General features: G+C 31.5%; 1 protein-coding gene across 1 annotated transcript in view; it reads left to right on the forward strand.

Moving 5' to 3' along the window:
- Positions 1-4,028: 4,028 nt before the first annotated feature.
- Positions 4,029-16,131, forward strand: part of LOC148620726 (von Willebrand factor D and EGF domain-containing protein-like) — a 28,873-nt gene continuing 16,770 nt past the window's right edge. Inside the window, exons 1-10 of the mRNA XM_088573869.1 lie at positions 4,029-4,146; positions 4,806-5,015; positions 5,749-5,753; positions 6,549-6,684; positions 6,913-6,975; positions 8,326-8,479; positions 10,211-10,322; positions 10,887-10,973; positions 11,451-11,828; positions 15,583-15,732. Coding sequence (XP_088429995.1) covers positions 4,077-4,146; positions 4,806-5,015; positions 5,749-5,753; positions 6,549-6,684; positions 6,913-6,975; positions 8,326-8,479; positions 10,211-10,322; positions 10,887-10,973; positions 11,451-11,828; positions 15,583-15,732 — 1,365 coding nt within the window. The 5' untranslated portion in view covers positions 4,029-4,076. The remainder of the gene's footprint in view (positions 4,147-4,805; positions 5,016-5,748; positions 5,754-6,548; positions 6,685-6,912; positions 6,976-8,325; positions 8,480-10,210; positions 10,323-10,886; positions 10,974-11,450; positions 11,829-15,582; positions 15,733-16,131) is intronic.

A 16,131-nucleotide genomic window follows, 5' to 3' on the forward strand; every position in this document is an offset into this window, starting at 1 on the left:
GATTATTATCTTGGTATTTGAATAATGTTTTTATCATTTTGGTACAAATGGTTTTTTTGTCTTTGTGTATCTATCACATAATATTTTTAACTAAATAATTTTTATGGACGAAATAACTGTATCGAAAATATTTATGATATATTGCCAATGAATAAAAGGTGAAAATAAAAGGGGAAATATAGATAAATAGTATCATGTTTGATCTACTGCACTAATATTCCTGAAGTAATGGATCAATTTGTAAAAAAGTTTATTCAATGATTTCTACACAATATCCTAATTCAGTTTATTGATTGAGCTTTATTGTTCGTGTTTTATAACTAGCTTGACGTTATAGATTTACAAGCATCTTCTACAGGAAGATTTTTTATTATCAAGAGGAATTGATGTTACCTAACGGAAACTTCTTATCATTGAGATATGAATCACCAACTGAAGAGGGAAATGAACATTTGTTCTCACTTATTCGATGATTTATATCATTATATTACACAAGTATAAAGGGTTCTTTTATATGATTTGATAAATCAATATTAAATTGTCATTTATATATATGTCAGGTCAACTGCAAACCGAAACGTGCGTAGTAACGTATATGAAATTCCCTCGTGAGTTAATGCGGTTACTTTTGTTGAAACTGATAGTGTTCCTTACTTAATATTAATGTTTAATTGTAAACACCAATCGAATATTTATAATTCTTTCAATATATTTTAAAAGAAAATTAGTTGTCTGTACACAAAAATGATATAATATACAAATCACCACCCTTTGTAAGAATATGATTTACCTCAGTATTTTGCAAAGTTGTCATAAGGTTACAACGATATCCGTACCTCGTTATGTTTTTGCTATTTTGCGCACGGGTTTATTCTGTCCAAGCTACACATAACCTGAAACGTGATTCTGACGAAAATAATCACGATTTACATAATCAACTCCTTTGCTACCAGAAACCTACTTACCAACAGAGCCAAAAACATGTCATTGATATGTTTGCAACCGTTGTTTCTATAAGGCGCAAAAGCCTATATTATAAAAAAAACATTTTTTCAGATAGATTCATATAAAAATATGTAATGCTAGAATATTTCTATCGACTAATCAACCGCTTTGAATTTAGTCTCACATTTACCACGGTCTATTGTTTTGTTAATCTTCATTTGTATCTATAGCTAAATATTTTTGCCATGTTGTTAATCTTTACCAAAATGTGGCGTCAGATGTTCCACAAGAGTTATGTTATCCTGCTCCACCATTGGCATCCGTCACGTTGGAATTGAGCAAAAGGTGGCAAGCGTCAATTTTGAAGGTTATCAATCCGGTATGACCCTTACGTGAAATCTAACTTAATATATATTGTCTCATCTGTGAAATAGAAATTACAAATTTGTCGATTATAGGTTGGAGATTAGGCATTATTGCCACTTTGGAAGGGAGATTTTACAATTGGGCTAGTCAAAATTATAAAGGTTGTCATAAAGTTCCGAATTTAAACCTCCCATATCAGCTATGTTTGTTTAGCATGGTATTGGTTGCACAAATTTGATATTTTTCTTTTGAATGCATTTTTTCTGTTCTGTTTTTTCATTAAGATGCAATCTTTTGTCATTTAATTGCTATAGTTACTCGTTTTGATGGAATATTTTTCATTCAATTGATATAAAATTGCATTTGAATGCAACATTTTTATTCAATTAGTTTTTTTCTATTAAAATGCAAGATCTTCATTCAATTAGTTTATTCTATTAGAATGCATTTTTTTTTATTACAATACCATGCCATATGTTTGTTAAGGTCTTGGTATAGGGCCGAAAATTGTATACGAGTCTTAAGCATTGGTATCAAACCAAAAAGCTCAGCCATGTAAAGATGAAATTAAGGAAGTCAGCAAATTGGGGAAAAAGGCTTAAAATTCTCTATATAGCGGAGAATTAGTGATTGACTTCAAAAGACTTGATATTTGATATTTGGTTGTTTTATGACATAAAAAACAATTTTAGACCAGCAAACATCTTTCGGATATCAACTGTTTTTACTATCTTCAGTTATTGAATATGGTATTGCATGTGTTACTAAATAATACCCTTCAAGAAACTTATAAATAAGAATGGGATCACAAAGAATGGAACACTGAATTGCATGTCAGTTTCTGAGAAAAGGGAGATATATGAAGTTTTTAATCATGGGAAATTTGTTTTGAAGTTTTTGTCAATATTTGAACGTCAATTTACTGATTGTTTGACAGAATAATACATACTGTAACAGACATATATAAATATAACAGTTACTCATTACATAACATTATTTATGGTTATTTTTATTGATTGTATTACGTGTTAGCTTAGTTTTCTGGGGAAATTTTAGTCTTCAAAAAAATGATTTTTGCTCTGAACGTTTACTTTCCGTTTTGACAACAATGACATTCCATATTCAAAAGGTACGCCAATAAAGAATCACATTCCGTTGTCTTTGTTTATCTTAATTGAAAGGTTCATGTGCAAATAAGGAAATTCGCTGCCTTGTTTAGGAATAACACGGATTCAAAAGAATTGTGAAATCTCTTAAGATCTTTCACTCTAGAATAATATAAGTGCAAACAATGATGAGTCAGTCTGGTAGTTTTTAATTTATAGGCATTTGAAGCTTTGGCGGAAAAAGGACTTTTCCTAATTTATGTATTAGATTAATATAATTATCTATTAAAAACTCTTAACAAGTAACAAGGATTTCATAAAAAACCTCCCAAATTTGATGTGATATTTACATTTGTTATTCAGTTTATGTTGAAGATACTTTTGATACATTTCCAGTCAGAAAATCTTCCACAACAGTTTACATACTTTCAACCACGCCCTAAACGCCCGCGATTTCGCGGGTGCGTTCTAGTTTTGATAACATTACCACTGTCGCCCATTTTGTAAACTTTATTCATCTGTAAGACAATATATTTATTTAAACTCTAGTTGGAGTAATACAAATGTAGAAACTTGTACTTGTCATTAACGTACTTTTGCCTGTGTTCTCACGTTTGCCTATAGGCAACAATAATGAAATTGTCTTAAATTAATCTTGTAAAATTATATCGAGGTAATTTTCCTTTTTACGTTTAAATAATGAATGCATTCTTCAGCAAAACAAATAAATCTACAAACGCTCAACAATTGAAAAATTATTCGGTTTTACGTCATTGCTAACACTGTACAAATAGTAGTAAATTTATGGAAAGAAAGAGTAAGACAATAATTTGTAAATTAGAATATTATCAAAACGAATTTCATCATTTGTTTGCAGAATTAAAAACCAAGTTATCCTACACTGGCAAATTCATGATAAGGACAACAATAGCAAGTTTATTTTCTTGAAATATAATCTTACAAAGAAAAAACTGTGTATTAAGTGTTTATGAGAGACGTGTATAGGCTATTGTTTAACAAATTTTACAATATTAAATGTCAAACAAGTATTCATGCAAATCATAAATTCTGTTTATTATTGCATAACGACAAATGTGCTGTGGTTACAAGTTTGTCTATGAGTTCAAAATATATCTAGAGTCTTGTTTTTTTTCTGTTTCAGTTTCTTCCTTATTTCTTAAACTTATTTTGTCCACGTCGAGATTTAATATCCCCAATTTTCCTTGTAAAGAAAATTATTTTAACCAAATTATTGATGTCTTTATTGTCTTTATTTGTGTGATCAGGACAAAAGGATTTAGACTCAATTTACGATTCGATTATACAAACAAGGCAAACGCATTCATGAATTAACATTGTTGGAAGAATGCATCAAGTATCATATCAACTTCAATTCCTAAAATGATTTTTCATATTTTATTCTTTAATTGTGGTTTTAAGGTATGGTATTTAAAAGAACACCCAATGTCTTGAGATCTAAAAATAATAACACTTAAGATAAATAAATGCATGACGCAATGCTTTCTTTTATTTGACTAAATCTAATAAAATCATGCAATTTATAGAGGGTAATAAACTATTCGATAATAAAAGATCTATATATCAGATACATGCAAGTATAAAAGACTGATTTGAACGGTTAAGATTTCAATTAACAAAATGAAACTGTTTACATTTTTTATTTTTAAAACGTTCTGTAGTATTCAGTTTGGATTTATTAAAAGCCAAGGTAAGCAAATGAGACTCACAAATTGAGTTCTAAAAACTGGTATATACGATTCGCTGCTCGAATTTTTATTATTTTCGCAAGAAGTGTTCCAATAGCTTTTTAATGAAACGTATAAAGTTTTCTTTTAGTAATGAATTATTCCATATATATATCTATTTTAAATAATTTAAGTTCGATTTTACTTCTCTCCAAATTGACAAAATATTGAACTTGAAGTAGGCTTGGAAAGGCCCCGAAATCAAAAGAAACTTGAAAACTTTTTTTTTTTACAATCATACATATAATTTATACTGTGGTGAATTAGAATAAAATATTATTAAAAATGTAATTTCTATCATTTTACTTACTTTTTTACTTATTGACTTGACTTAAACTTGATGAACAGAAAATGTTGGGTCTTCTTCAAATTATTGCCGACATGTTTCAAATTATAAACAGACATTTCAGCTAACCAAGAACGACTTTCAAAGAATCTTAATCCTTGGTGTTATGACAAATTCATACAAAAAATATGTTCAGGAAGCAAATCTATTCATACTTTATTTAATTTCATTTCAGGATTAATGTCTCTCTTGATTTTAAGCTGAATTTTCATTAAATTGGTTTACATCATTTTTAAAAAAATTTGCAGGTTAATTCTCTTTCTTTTATTTCTTCAGATCCATGTAATAAAACAGTATATACTAAAATTGAAGGAGAAAATAAACGGTCGCCTGATTATGAAATGGATCTTGGTGCAGACATTGCCTTTAGTGACGATCGCTTGAAAAAAGGATGGTACAGAATTTTAAATGATGCAGGAGACCAAATGCCAACATCTGCACCCGCCATGCTGCACTGTGGGACAGTATTTCCGATCTGGTTGCAAGGTAAATGGTAACAGTTTTGCAAAACTTAATGAATATCATTTGTATTTTTCAGGTATAATTTAAGTACAAGTAAGTATAATGTATGATTATTTTATTGTAATACTTTTTCAGATATATATATATATATATATATATATATATATATATATATATACATACAATGTCTCAGAATGTGACGACTCTATTCGCTACACTGCTCCATCGGATCAAATTGATACAGGGAAGATAACGTAAACTTATACAATGGTGTGAAAAATTCCCAACGATGTTAGAACTGTCAATTTTTGCGAAGCAAATGTTTGTCGTTTCCTCCGCGGGACTCGAACTCGTACCGCTGTGACATCTATGGCAAGACCGCCTGCACTAAATCCAGCGCCCTACACCACTCGGCCAGCTAGGCTCTATAAAAATATAGCTTTCGCTGGCCGGGTCATTCACTTTTTCTTAACATTAAGCTAACGTATCATCTATCAGAACTTATTATCAATTGTAACATAACCGCATCTGATTGTCGTATGATTATTTTGAATTTTACAAACTCCATTTATCAATTTAAGTTATATCATCTTGTTTCACCGTTATTGAATTCAGGGTAACGACAATATTTACCAATTGATAAGTATTTGCTATGGCGTGAAGGAATAGTTTAAAAGAGAAGTAAATATAAAAATTGCAATGTCACGGCAAAAACAGGAAAGTTTGAAACAACCACAATAGTCCTGATTTAATACAGGAAAAGTTAGTTAAATCAGTAGTCAAAACAAGACTGAATATGTATTGATGATATTATGAAATTTCAAAGGTTAGGATGTACGGCACATAATATTGAAAACTCAAAAGTGTTAATTGTATTAACACCAGAGAAGGAGCGGTATATATATGGTATATATGGTTATTTAAATAACTTATTTAGTTTTTAGTGAATGATACAATTTCGCGAGTAAACAGTTTTAAAGGATTTTTTGTACCTCCTTCACTCCGGAATAAATCAGATGTGCAAACAACTCTTTCGTAGATGATAGAACCGCCATTTGTATGAATTTTCATGTAGTAGAAGGGCTTTACCAATATAAGTTTAACGTTATTGCTTTAGCCATCCTGCCTTGTTGAAAGCAATCAACTGACATTATCGATTATTATCGCTTCTTTCATATACACTTAAATGGAACACTTATTTGGTGGGTTATCTGGAATATGCAGTTGCTTCTTGATCTACAGGTGGACATGATAATTGCTTTCAGTTGCATTGCAAGGCATACTTTAAACGTTATACAAGTGTTATTACCTATCAAAGGTATTGCATCTAGTAAAATGAAAACAAATATTTTCATACCTTCGGTGAAATTGCTTTTTGTATATAAGCTTTGCTTTAATGACTAAATTCTTAATGACACAATAAAATGTTGGCTAAATGACAAATTATCTATACATATGGCAACTACTTTTACTATTGGCATTATATTAGATCACGTTTTGTAAACTGTATTAACAATCTTTTCAGATAATCTCCCTTCAGATGTAGGCAATACTTAGACAAAGACAGTTTGTTTGGTCGGGTATGACAGTGACTGTTCGAGAAGCTGGAATATAAATATTCGCAAATGCAGTGGGAATTTTTTTGTGTACGAGTTAACACCGAGCCCAATAACAGACGCAGGATATTGTTTTGGTAAAATTAGAAAAAAAAACATTTAAAGAGAAATAATGTATGTTTTTCATCTTCAATTTCAGCTATTTTTCATATACTTCTTGTTATTTATAACAATTTGCGTAGTGAATAAACTTTTTGTATGCCTTACCAAGTATTTCAAATTTTATGCAAAGTTCTTTGGAATAAAACAAAAGAAACGTGACATAACCTTTAATGTTATTTGTTATATTTGGTTATTTTTATTAGGCTCAAGCAGTCCTTGTCCGCCTGGAACATCATCGGAAACAGGCTACAGTCCAGGCTGTAATGGTAAGTGATACATTCGATACCTTTTATTACTAAGTTTGGATTTGATATACTTTTACAACACTACATTGGTGATCAAAAATAAATTGAATGCACAAGATACTATCGATACTGCGGGTTTGCTCAAGGTACTTTAAGCGGTTCGCGTAAGCGGGCATTTTTTTATGCATATATGTATATACCCCATCAATAACACCATCACATTAGACAGAATGTAATGCTTTTGACACTCGATCTGGTTGTTATGTCAAAGGACACAATGTTGGAACAGTCTCAATAAATTATGAGGGGCATAAATGCTTGTATTAAACTTTTCGCAAAACAGTTAAATATTTCTAATGTATGAAAGAGTAACCAAGGAAACCAAGACTCAAGTGGAAAGACCAGCCCGGAAAAACAGACACACACAACACAGAACACAAAGTTAACAAAATAATATGTCCAAAGAAACAAATGAGCAGCTCGGATTTTACTAAAAACTGGGAGCATAGACTAGTTGCCCCGGTCGGATAAGCGTCTTCTGCTATTCTAGAAACACCCGCCTAGAATTTCATAAAAAGGTCCGGGGTTGTCCGAAGTGCAATGGAAAAGTTTGACACGTTGAAGATATCTGATGAATACACAGTAACAACACACGAAATCATGATGACGACCATAAAATGTCAATCTTGTAGCAAAATAACCCTGTTCTAGAAGCCTAATTGTAAGAAATCAAGCGCGTGGTAACGGCAACCTTTTGCATAAAGTACGAGTTGTGATATGAAAAATCCATACGCGGGTGCTGAAGTGATGTTTCCACAGGTGAAAAGGAAGTTGACAACACAAAATAAAAAATCATCGCCTTTGTATCATCGCCTTTAAATCATCGTATAGTTTGGTCAATAGTATTTTTTATTTTTTTTTATTCATCGATCTCTAAATGTAGGTCAAGATATGAGACTGCCTTCAGAGTGTTTGTAGTATCCTTTATTTCAAGTCCTATGGGGTAGATGCGATTTATAAAATCCCCGAAACTAGGATTGTTTAACAATAATGCGTTATCTATATAGCGGAAACTGAGCTAAGAAGGATCTGACTAAACGATGCTCTTACCTTTGTATTAGATAAGCTTTTAGATAGGACTAGAGCCGTAGACAAAGTCTGTTTTTTTTTCATAAATAGTCAAACAGTTGTATATGTTTTTTACCGCTTTAAGGCATCCAACTAAGATAATTGGATTGATTTGATTCCAGTCATGTAACTTTCTGAAAAAATGTAGGTTTTGTTTTTATTAGAACTGACAAGAAATAATAGATGTCAAGGGTATGGTGTATGTTTAAGATTTAACACGTATTATTCTAAACAATGTTTCAGCTGATTTTCCAAGTGACACGTTTAATCCTTCAGTTCAACCCCACCTGAAAGATGGAGATAAACTATTTCTTAACACAGGGGATTTTAATGTGGAACCTGTTTTTGAATGTTTATTCACAGACACGGACAATAACTATTACTATGATGTTCACTGGTAAATAATGTATTTGTTTTACACAGACAAATGGAGTGCATTAAGAGGCCGTCCATGTAAAAATCAGGCAGATCCTATAATATGCGTTGCAAATGCGTTGACAAATTTAGTGACTCCACAAAAGAGGAATTTTTGATATTGTCATTTCATTTTCTAAGACTCCTGAACATTTCATATCTTTCCGAGTCAATAATTTTAAAATGTCAGTTAGAATAAGATAAATATTAAACTGTGCTGTATTGTACATACATTTTGTGATTATAATATATATTTTTGTCTTTTTCTCTATCTTTAAACTTATTAATTCATTAAATTATTCATTCAACTAGTCCTTATAAACTTTCAAGTCTTAAATTTTCAAAACTTTTGTTTCCATAACGAATATTGGTCTTTACGAAGAGTATTCATATCTTATTATAAATGACTTGAAGTCTTCATCGGCATTCATTGATATATATATATATATATATATATATATATATTTAAAGGTCTGAAAAATTCCCAACGATGTTAGAACTGTCAAATTTGCGATGCAAATTTTTGGTCGTTCCCTCCGCGAGACTCGAACTCGTACCGCTGTGACATCTATGGCAACACCGCCTGCACAAAGTCCAGCGCCCTAGACCACTCGGCCAGCTAGGCTATATAAAATATAGCTTTCGCTGGCCGGGTCATTCCTCCTCGTAGGATTATTCTAGGGCTGTAACTTAGTACACGATGTATGGTAGTACGTGAGAGTTCATTTAGATGTTATTATGTAGGATAGAAGATCAAATTAATGATGCATGTCACAACAAATCAATATTATACAACGTCTCAGAATGTGACGACTCTATTCGCTACACTGCTCCATCGGATCAAATTGATACAGGGAAGATATGTAAACGTATAGAAAGGTCTGAAAAATTCCCAACGATGTTAGAACTGTCAAATTTGCGATGCAAATTTTTGGTCGTTCCCTCCGCGGGACTCGAACTCGTACCGCTGTGACATCTATGGCAACACCGCCTGCACTTGTCATGTTTAGCATTATGAATTTTCATGTAATCTCACTTGTCTGTATTTCAATATCCTAAAAGGTCTTCATGAACAGTATTTTTCCATGAACATTACATATATACTATCACGGCTATTTCCTTCATAACCTTACAGCCGTCATGGACATTTGCATGAATGGTGCATGTACATAAATAATTATGTTAGTTGCAACTTGTCATTGACTCATCTTTTCAAAATGAATATTGTGTGTGTGCGTGTGTGTGTATGATCATAATGTTTTGAATACATATTTGTTGTATACTTATACCATGTTTATTGACTGTAAATCTCTGTAAAGAGGAAATAAAGATTATGATGATGAATGGCTCAGGAATTGACATGAAAGTTCCCTAACAAAGCAACAAAATTTTGCTGAAATTAAAGGATTATCTCCCTTTTTCAATGAATTCCAATGCTTTCTACGTAATTTATTTTTCTTTAATCGTCGAACTTATTCAAAAAACAATTTTCAATTTTGAAAAAGGATGGCTTTGTGATATGAATTGCATAAAACGTTTTGAAAACAAAATTTTTCATGTGCCACCCACTGCATGGTTTTTGCATGGACTCTTTCATAATATAATCTGCAGTTTTTTGTTTTTTTTTATAATTTTTGTTTATTTAGATAACCACTCAGCATTTATCAATTTTACCAAACTTCGGATATTTTAAATATAACTTTTATGACCACAGGTTCATTAATGGTAACAGTGTAAAAGTGTTTACTAAAGTACAGTTCATCGATATAGCTACCACGTACCTTAGACCACGACACTGGGAGGCTGCATATGATATGAATATGGTAGTAAGTATATTTCCCTTCAAAACGACCCTGTATATAAAGTAATCATAACATGTTACATAAGCCTATAAATTGAGAAAAAAAATATCAATTTGGTATTGCCCATATATACAGAAGATTTGAAAAAAAACACCCTTCAATAACAAGCTTTTTTTTCAGTTTGTAGATGTTAATAGTTGTATAATTTGAATTCCAGAGAGGCATATGTTAAGTTCAATAATTGTTGCTTTAAAGACCACCTGGGCCTTTGATTCATTTTACTATTTCTATTACTAACTTGAGTTCTTCGTCGTAGTCGTTAAGTGTTAAGTAAAAACCACCGAAACCTCTGATTGGATAGTTGCAAAAGTTTTTCAAAAATATTATTGGAATAATACACTTGATGAAGTTTTTGCTCTGAAAAGACAGGACATAATGTACTTTGGTGTTCCTGATTTCTATCTTGAAAATGAAAAACAGTAAAATGGAACGTTCATGTTGTGTGATAAACCCTACTCAAAAGCTTCCACATAAATTCAAGTTATGTAATGAACCGTTTTCAAAAGTGTTATATTACCATCTTCACAGGTAGAATGTTCCATACGATCTAGGAATACAGAAAACTCTGTCCCAAGTCCACATCATAAAAGTGCGGGTTTTACCGCAGGCGTTGTGGTAAATATTTTTTCCTGTTTATAAAGAAGTTTATGGAAAGATCTTATTTTGAAAATTAAGCCTTTTCTTGCATGTCAATACGAAATAAAGCAAACTTTGCTTGAAAGACAATTATTTCTATGCATTGAAAGCAAATAAACTTGTGGAATGCAAATAATCAACGAAAATACACAATATTAGAGTGAACAATATAATGTCATTAAAATAAAAAAAAAAATTAATATAATAAAGACTGACCGAAAAAAAATGCATTGCCGAAGAATTGTATTGAGATAAAAATGTAAATATTAATATTTGTATCCTGAAATTTTTTATTTGACAATTATACAAATTTGGTACCTTAGCCAACACCAACAAATATAATGTAATTCAAATGAATTACTAGTATATTTGTGCAGATTAACAAAATAAATTTGTATAATTAATAGTGAAATCGCACACTGTATTTCTGAAATTCCTTTTTGATTGTTAATTTAGATTGATAGCTATCAGTATGCTGTGAACGAAGGGGATTATATAAATATAAACATAACAGCAACGGTTCCTTTAGGTTGCCAAAGGCGACAAAATCTTCGAATATGTAGAGAAACTATCAAATTATCTTATCCGCTTAATCAGAGTTGTATCTACGAAAACAATGATGGACAAAAAACAGGAATCGTTGTTGAACAATCTTGTGGCGTGGACATCAGAGGGATGAGCTGGTCAACACCAAGAACTCTAAAAGTATATGGAAATGTAGACAATCTCTATAATCAAAACAGTGTCAAATATGCATCTGTTAGCTTAACTAAGGCAGAATCTGAGACTGACCGATCAAAAGCATGGCAAACACTTATAATACCAGATATACAAGTAAGATATAATGTATGTAAAGCGTCCTTTCGATGCCAGTCACTTCATGATTTTTCAAATTTTCAAGGAATTTAAATTGGATTACAAGTTGGAATTACCAAGAATGAAAACTTCCGTATATTCACTGATCAATAAAAACATACAAGTAATTCTATGAATGTAACTATAATAGTCCATAGGCAGGGAAGATCGAACACGCAACCTCCACTCATGAAGGTCAAGGTGATTTTTAGGTACCTTCATACCTTGCATTACCGAATCTCTTTCAGTATAAGCCTATATTTGTACACCACTGGGTTCAAAAAGACAAAATTTTTTGTGACTCAATTGTTTGAGCGTCTAAATCCTCCTGGGGAAGCATGTGTGAACAAACTGAACAAATACAGGTATCATCAAGTATTTCAGATTACAATGATACCAAGAAAGTTGCAGTAACACTTAGGCTTGGGGGTAAAATGAAAAAAATGTACACCTACTCATCGAAAAATCGCTTAAATTGGGTCATAGTTTTCCTTTCCTCGTTTGTCTACCCCGGACTTGACTTTTTATGAGCAACTCGGCGGGTGTTTCTAGAAAAGCAGAGGACGATTACCCTACCTGTGCACCTGGTCCATGCTCCCAGTTTTTAGTGGAGTCCGAGTTGCTCATTTACTTTTGTTACTTTGTATGTATGATTTTAGTTACTTTATGTTCTTTGTTGTGTATGTCTGTTTTCCATGTCTGGTCTTTGTCCCTGGATTATATTCTTTTGATTACCGCTATAACCTTGGTTCCCTTGATTACTCTTCCATGTCAAAACCCCTAAAGTATTTATGCTTCAGTAAAAATGGCTTATTTTGGTATATTTCTGTTGAGTAATATCACAATTAATACTTCTGTTCTTTTGATGAATTTTGATGAATTTTGGCTATTTTCGTAGTCAGAATTTATATAAAAAAAGAAAAAAATAAGATTTTTGATTTTTCGGTAAAAATCGCATAAATTCGCTTCGTCAAGTTATTGCTCAATTAAAACGTCTCAAATTTTGTGTCATTCGATAGATAATTTAATTTTCTACGGAAATAAACCACGAAAAACTAACTTTCAGAAATGAATTTTCAAAAAATGTTAAATATATTACGTCTGGAAAACTTTGCATCAAACATAATTCTCGTTCGCAGCATACTGACACGGTAAAACTCATTTGTTAGTTAAGATAATGATGTAACCAACATATCTGATAAATGCAGGTGTTTCGATTTTCCTTTTGGAGTTACAACTACTGTGAAATCTTGAAAAATGGGAAATTTCAGAATTTTATAATTCTTCTTTAACACACGTTATTTCCTTTATTCAGAATACAGTAGATTAAACAAGCTTTTGTGTGATACACTAAATTAAGATAGTGTCTTATCTTCCAAATGAGTCTAAGTAATAAATATTTGAACTTTTCAAAGTCAAGTTAGGTGAAAAATTGCCAGCCCTACAGTGGCGCATTTTTTTCAGTTTCAATGTGACAATAATGATCTTTCAGGGTAAGTAAGGAATACAAATTTTAGGGTAATATTGGAAGATTTCCACTCAGATTGTCATTTAGAGAGGAAAAATTAAGGGGTTAAGTTCAAAATTTAGAGAAATTTGCTACATTTTAGACAAATTCTCACTGGTAATGGGGTCTTGAAATGCCCCTGAGAGATAACTGAATCAAAAAACCTGATAACATTACCCCATTTTCACGCATTTTCAAACTTTAGAATAAAATGTTTCGCCGGGGGCAGCATAATATGACCGTAGACAATTGAGACAAGTGTGGGCACAATAATAATATTTAATACTCAGTATATGGATTTACAGTTCACATTGGACACCACAACTCATTTGGACACAATACTGCACAATATTTTGAAATTCATTTTAAGTATAATAGTCTGCTTCTTTGTGCATTCATGGTTCACTTTGTACCTCATTATCTCAAAAACAGTAAATGATAGAGTTAATTTGGTAAGCAAACTTCTTAAAGCTCTTGTATTTAGGTTGGGATTTTCGTATGGAATCCCCCACAAAAAAATTCAATATCGCACCAAAAATATAAAAAAAGTCCATTTTGGGGACATGGTCTTCTCTGGTCCCCTTATAATAAAACTGTGAAAGAAATCCGAAATCTGATTGAAGAACAAAGGCAAAGATGTTCTTGAGGAATCTGGTAAAAAAAATCAAAATCAAACCAAAAATTAATAAGCCATCATCGAGAAAAAAAAACTTTTTATAGCCCCTTTTTGGCCCTTTATTTTTACGTAGCTCAAGTCACAATCGTAAAAATTAATCCCAATCTTCCTTTTGTGGTATGACACCTTGTAATACATTTTTAAAAAAATCATTATTTAATAACCAAGTTATTGTTTTGACACAAGGAAAATGTATGCATAACATGAATGATTTAAGTGTATTTTTTTTCATTACTGATTACGTATTTGTCTTTTAATCCAAGCTGGTCAAACATTACATTTTTCAAATGTTAATAACTTAAAGTTGCAGACCAAGATATTTTAAAAAGAGGGGGGTTACAGTAAAAATGAAAAGGAGAGTTTCGATCCCAAGAGCTCTCCTTTGAATCTGCCACAGGTTCATATAAAATGCCCTCCATACATTATGTGTCCATAGGACAAATTTGACATAGCAACATAAAACCCTTCTTATTGATTTACTAGTAAATTCGTTTACATACTTTCATCTAAAACCCAACAGTTCAGTTTTTAAAATTGTATAAGTAAACTATTTGCCCCCAAAAGCGTGATAAACATGGTCGATGATGGGGTATGAAACCATTTGAACATTTATATTGTGAAAAATTCTTGACATTTTCGCAAATGATTGTGTAGGGAAGCCGACGACAAGTTGAAATCGAAATAAATTGTAATCAAAATCAAAATCAAAAAAACATATACTCACCTATTTTGAATAACAAATCATTTTGTCTCTGTGTTATCATCCTTGCTCTCACCTATTAACAACTTTCTTGTAACTGGATGGCATGCGCTGGTAAATAAATCAACAGTGAAATGTTGTGACATGTAGTATGAATACATGTGTCAATAAATTAAATGAATTATTTCTTACTATTTAAGGATATATTCAAATCTTTGAAGGAAAGTTTTTAAAAATATTTTAGAACGGAGTTAAACATCAATCAACTTTCGATACTGAAAGATCTAGTTGTGCAGGATGCATACAGCAGTTTCTAGTGAAAACGACTTTGATCATAAATACTTTTTATTTACAGTTATGCAAAAATACCTTTTGGTTGAAATGTAATTTGCACAACTAGATCGTTTTAGTTTCACTCCGAGATTTAAGATTGTCTTTACACTACCCACCAAGAATGGCGTCTTTTGCGATGCTGACTTGAAAGTGAAAATAACCATGAAGCACGAAAACTGCAGAAATTCATGTCATGTAAGGAGTATTTTGCACTAGATAAAGGAATGACGAAAAACAGGTAGTGATTTAGTATCATTTGAAGGTGTATTAAAGTAACCATATTTTTTTAAATTCTCAAAATTACTACATTTTTTTTCATAATTACTAGTATATTATTTTTGATGAGTGGCACATCAACATTACATTACTTATAAGAAGATAGTACCAAATTAACTTTTTAGCCAAGTTTGATTTTTTATGATGTAACAATGAAGAAATTAACAACTGACATTTTTCTTTAGCGGAACCTCAAATTGTAGAAAATGGTCGACCGACTAATTACGTTTTCATTTTATAGATTTTCATAAATGACAGAGATATTGATTTACGTCATAAACTTTGTGAAAGTTACTCCGATCCAAACTACTACACATTCGACAGAAGATACTACAGCTTGCAGATTTCTGGTGAATACGTATTATACAGACATAAACGTGAACCGTTCTGGGTAAATGATTTTATTAACTGATTTATTTATTCCTTAAATGTCCATGCAATTGGAACCTACGTACACTTTAATGGGGGTGCTAATCAAATGTTTAAAATTTTGCTTATGACATGATATCTTCTCTGTTTTCTACCCCGATGGTTACTACAGCATCTTGATTATTCATTTGTTTTGCCCTTCCTTTATTATCATTTTAGTCAAGTACATTTCATTCGAAAAGTATTGACTTCTTGCAGGTATCATGATTGCACATAGAAAAATTGAAAACCGAGACTATACAAAACACGATTGAAATTAAGGAAACGGTTTGTTTTAGAGAAGCTAACTTTGTACGTTTTTGTAGAAAGTCTGATATTATATATATGAATGTGCCTTTGAAAAGGTATGAATAAAAGAACC

Source organism: Perna viridis, chromosome 3 (genome assembly GCF_037379345.1).
Source record: "Perna viridis isolate PV_CMFRI_1.1 ecotype Kerala chromosome 3, ASM3737934v1, whole genome shotgun sequence".
NCBI lineage: Eukaryota > Metazoa > Mollusca > Bivalvia > Mytilida > Mytilidae > Perna > Perna viridis.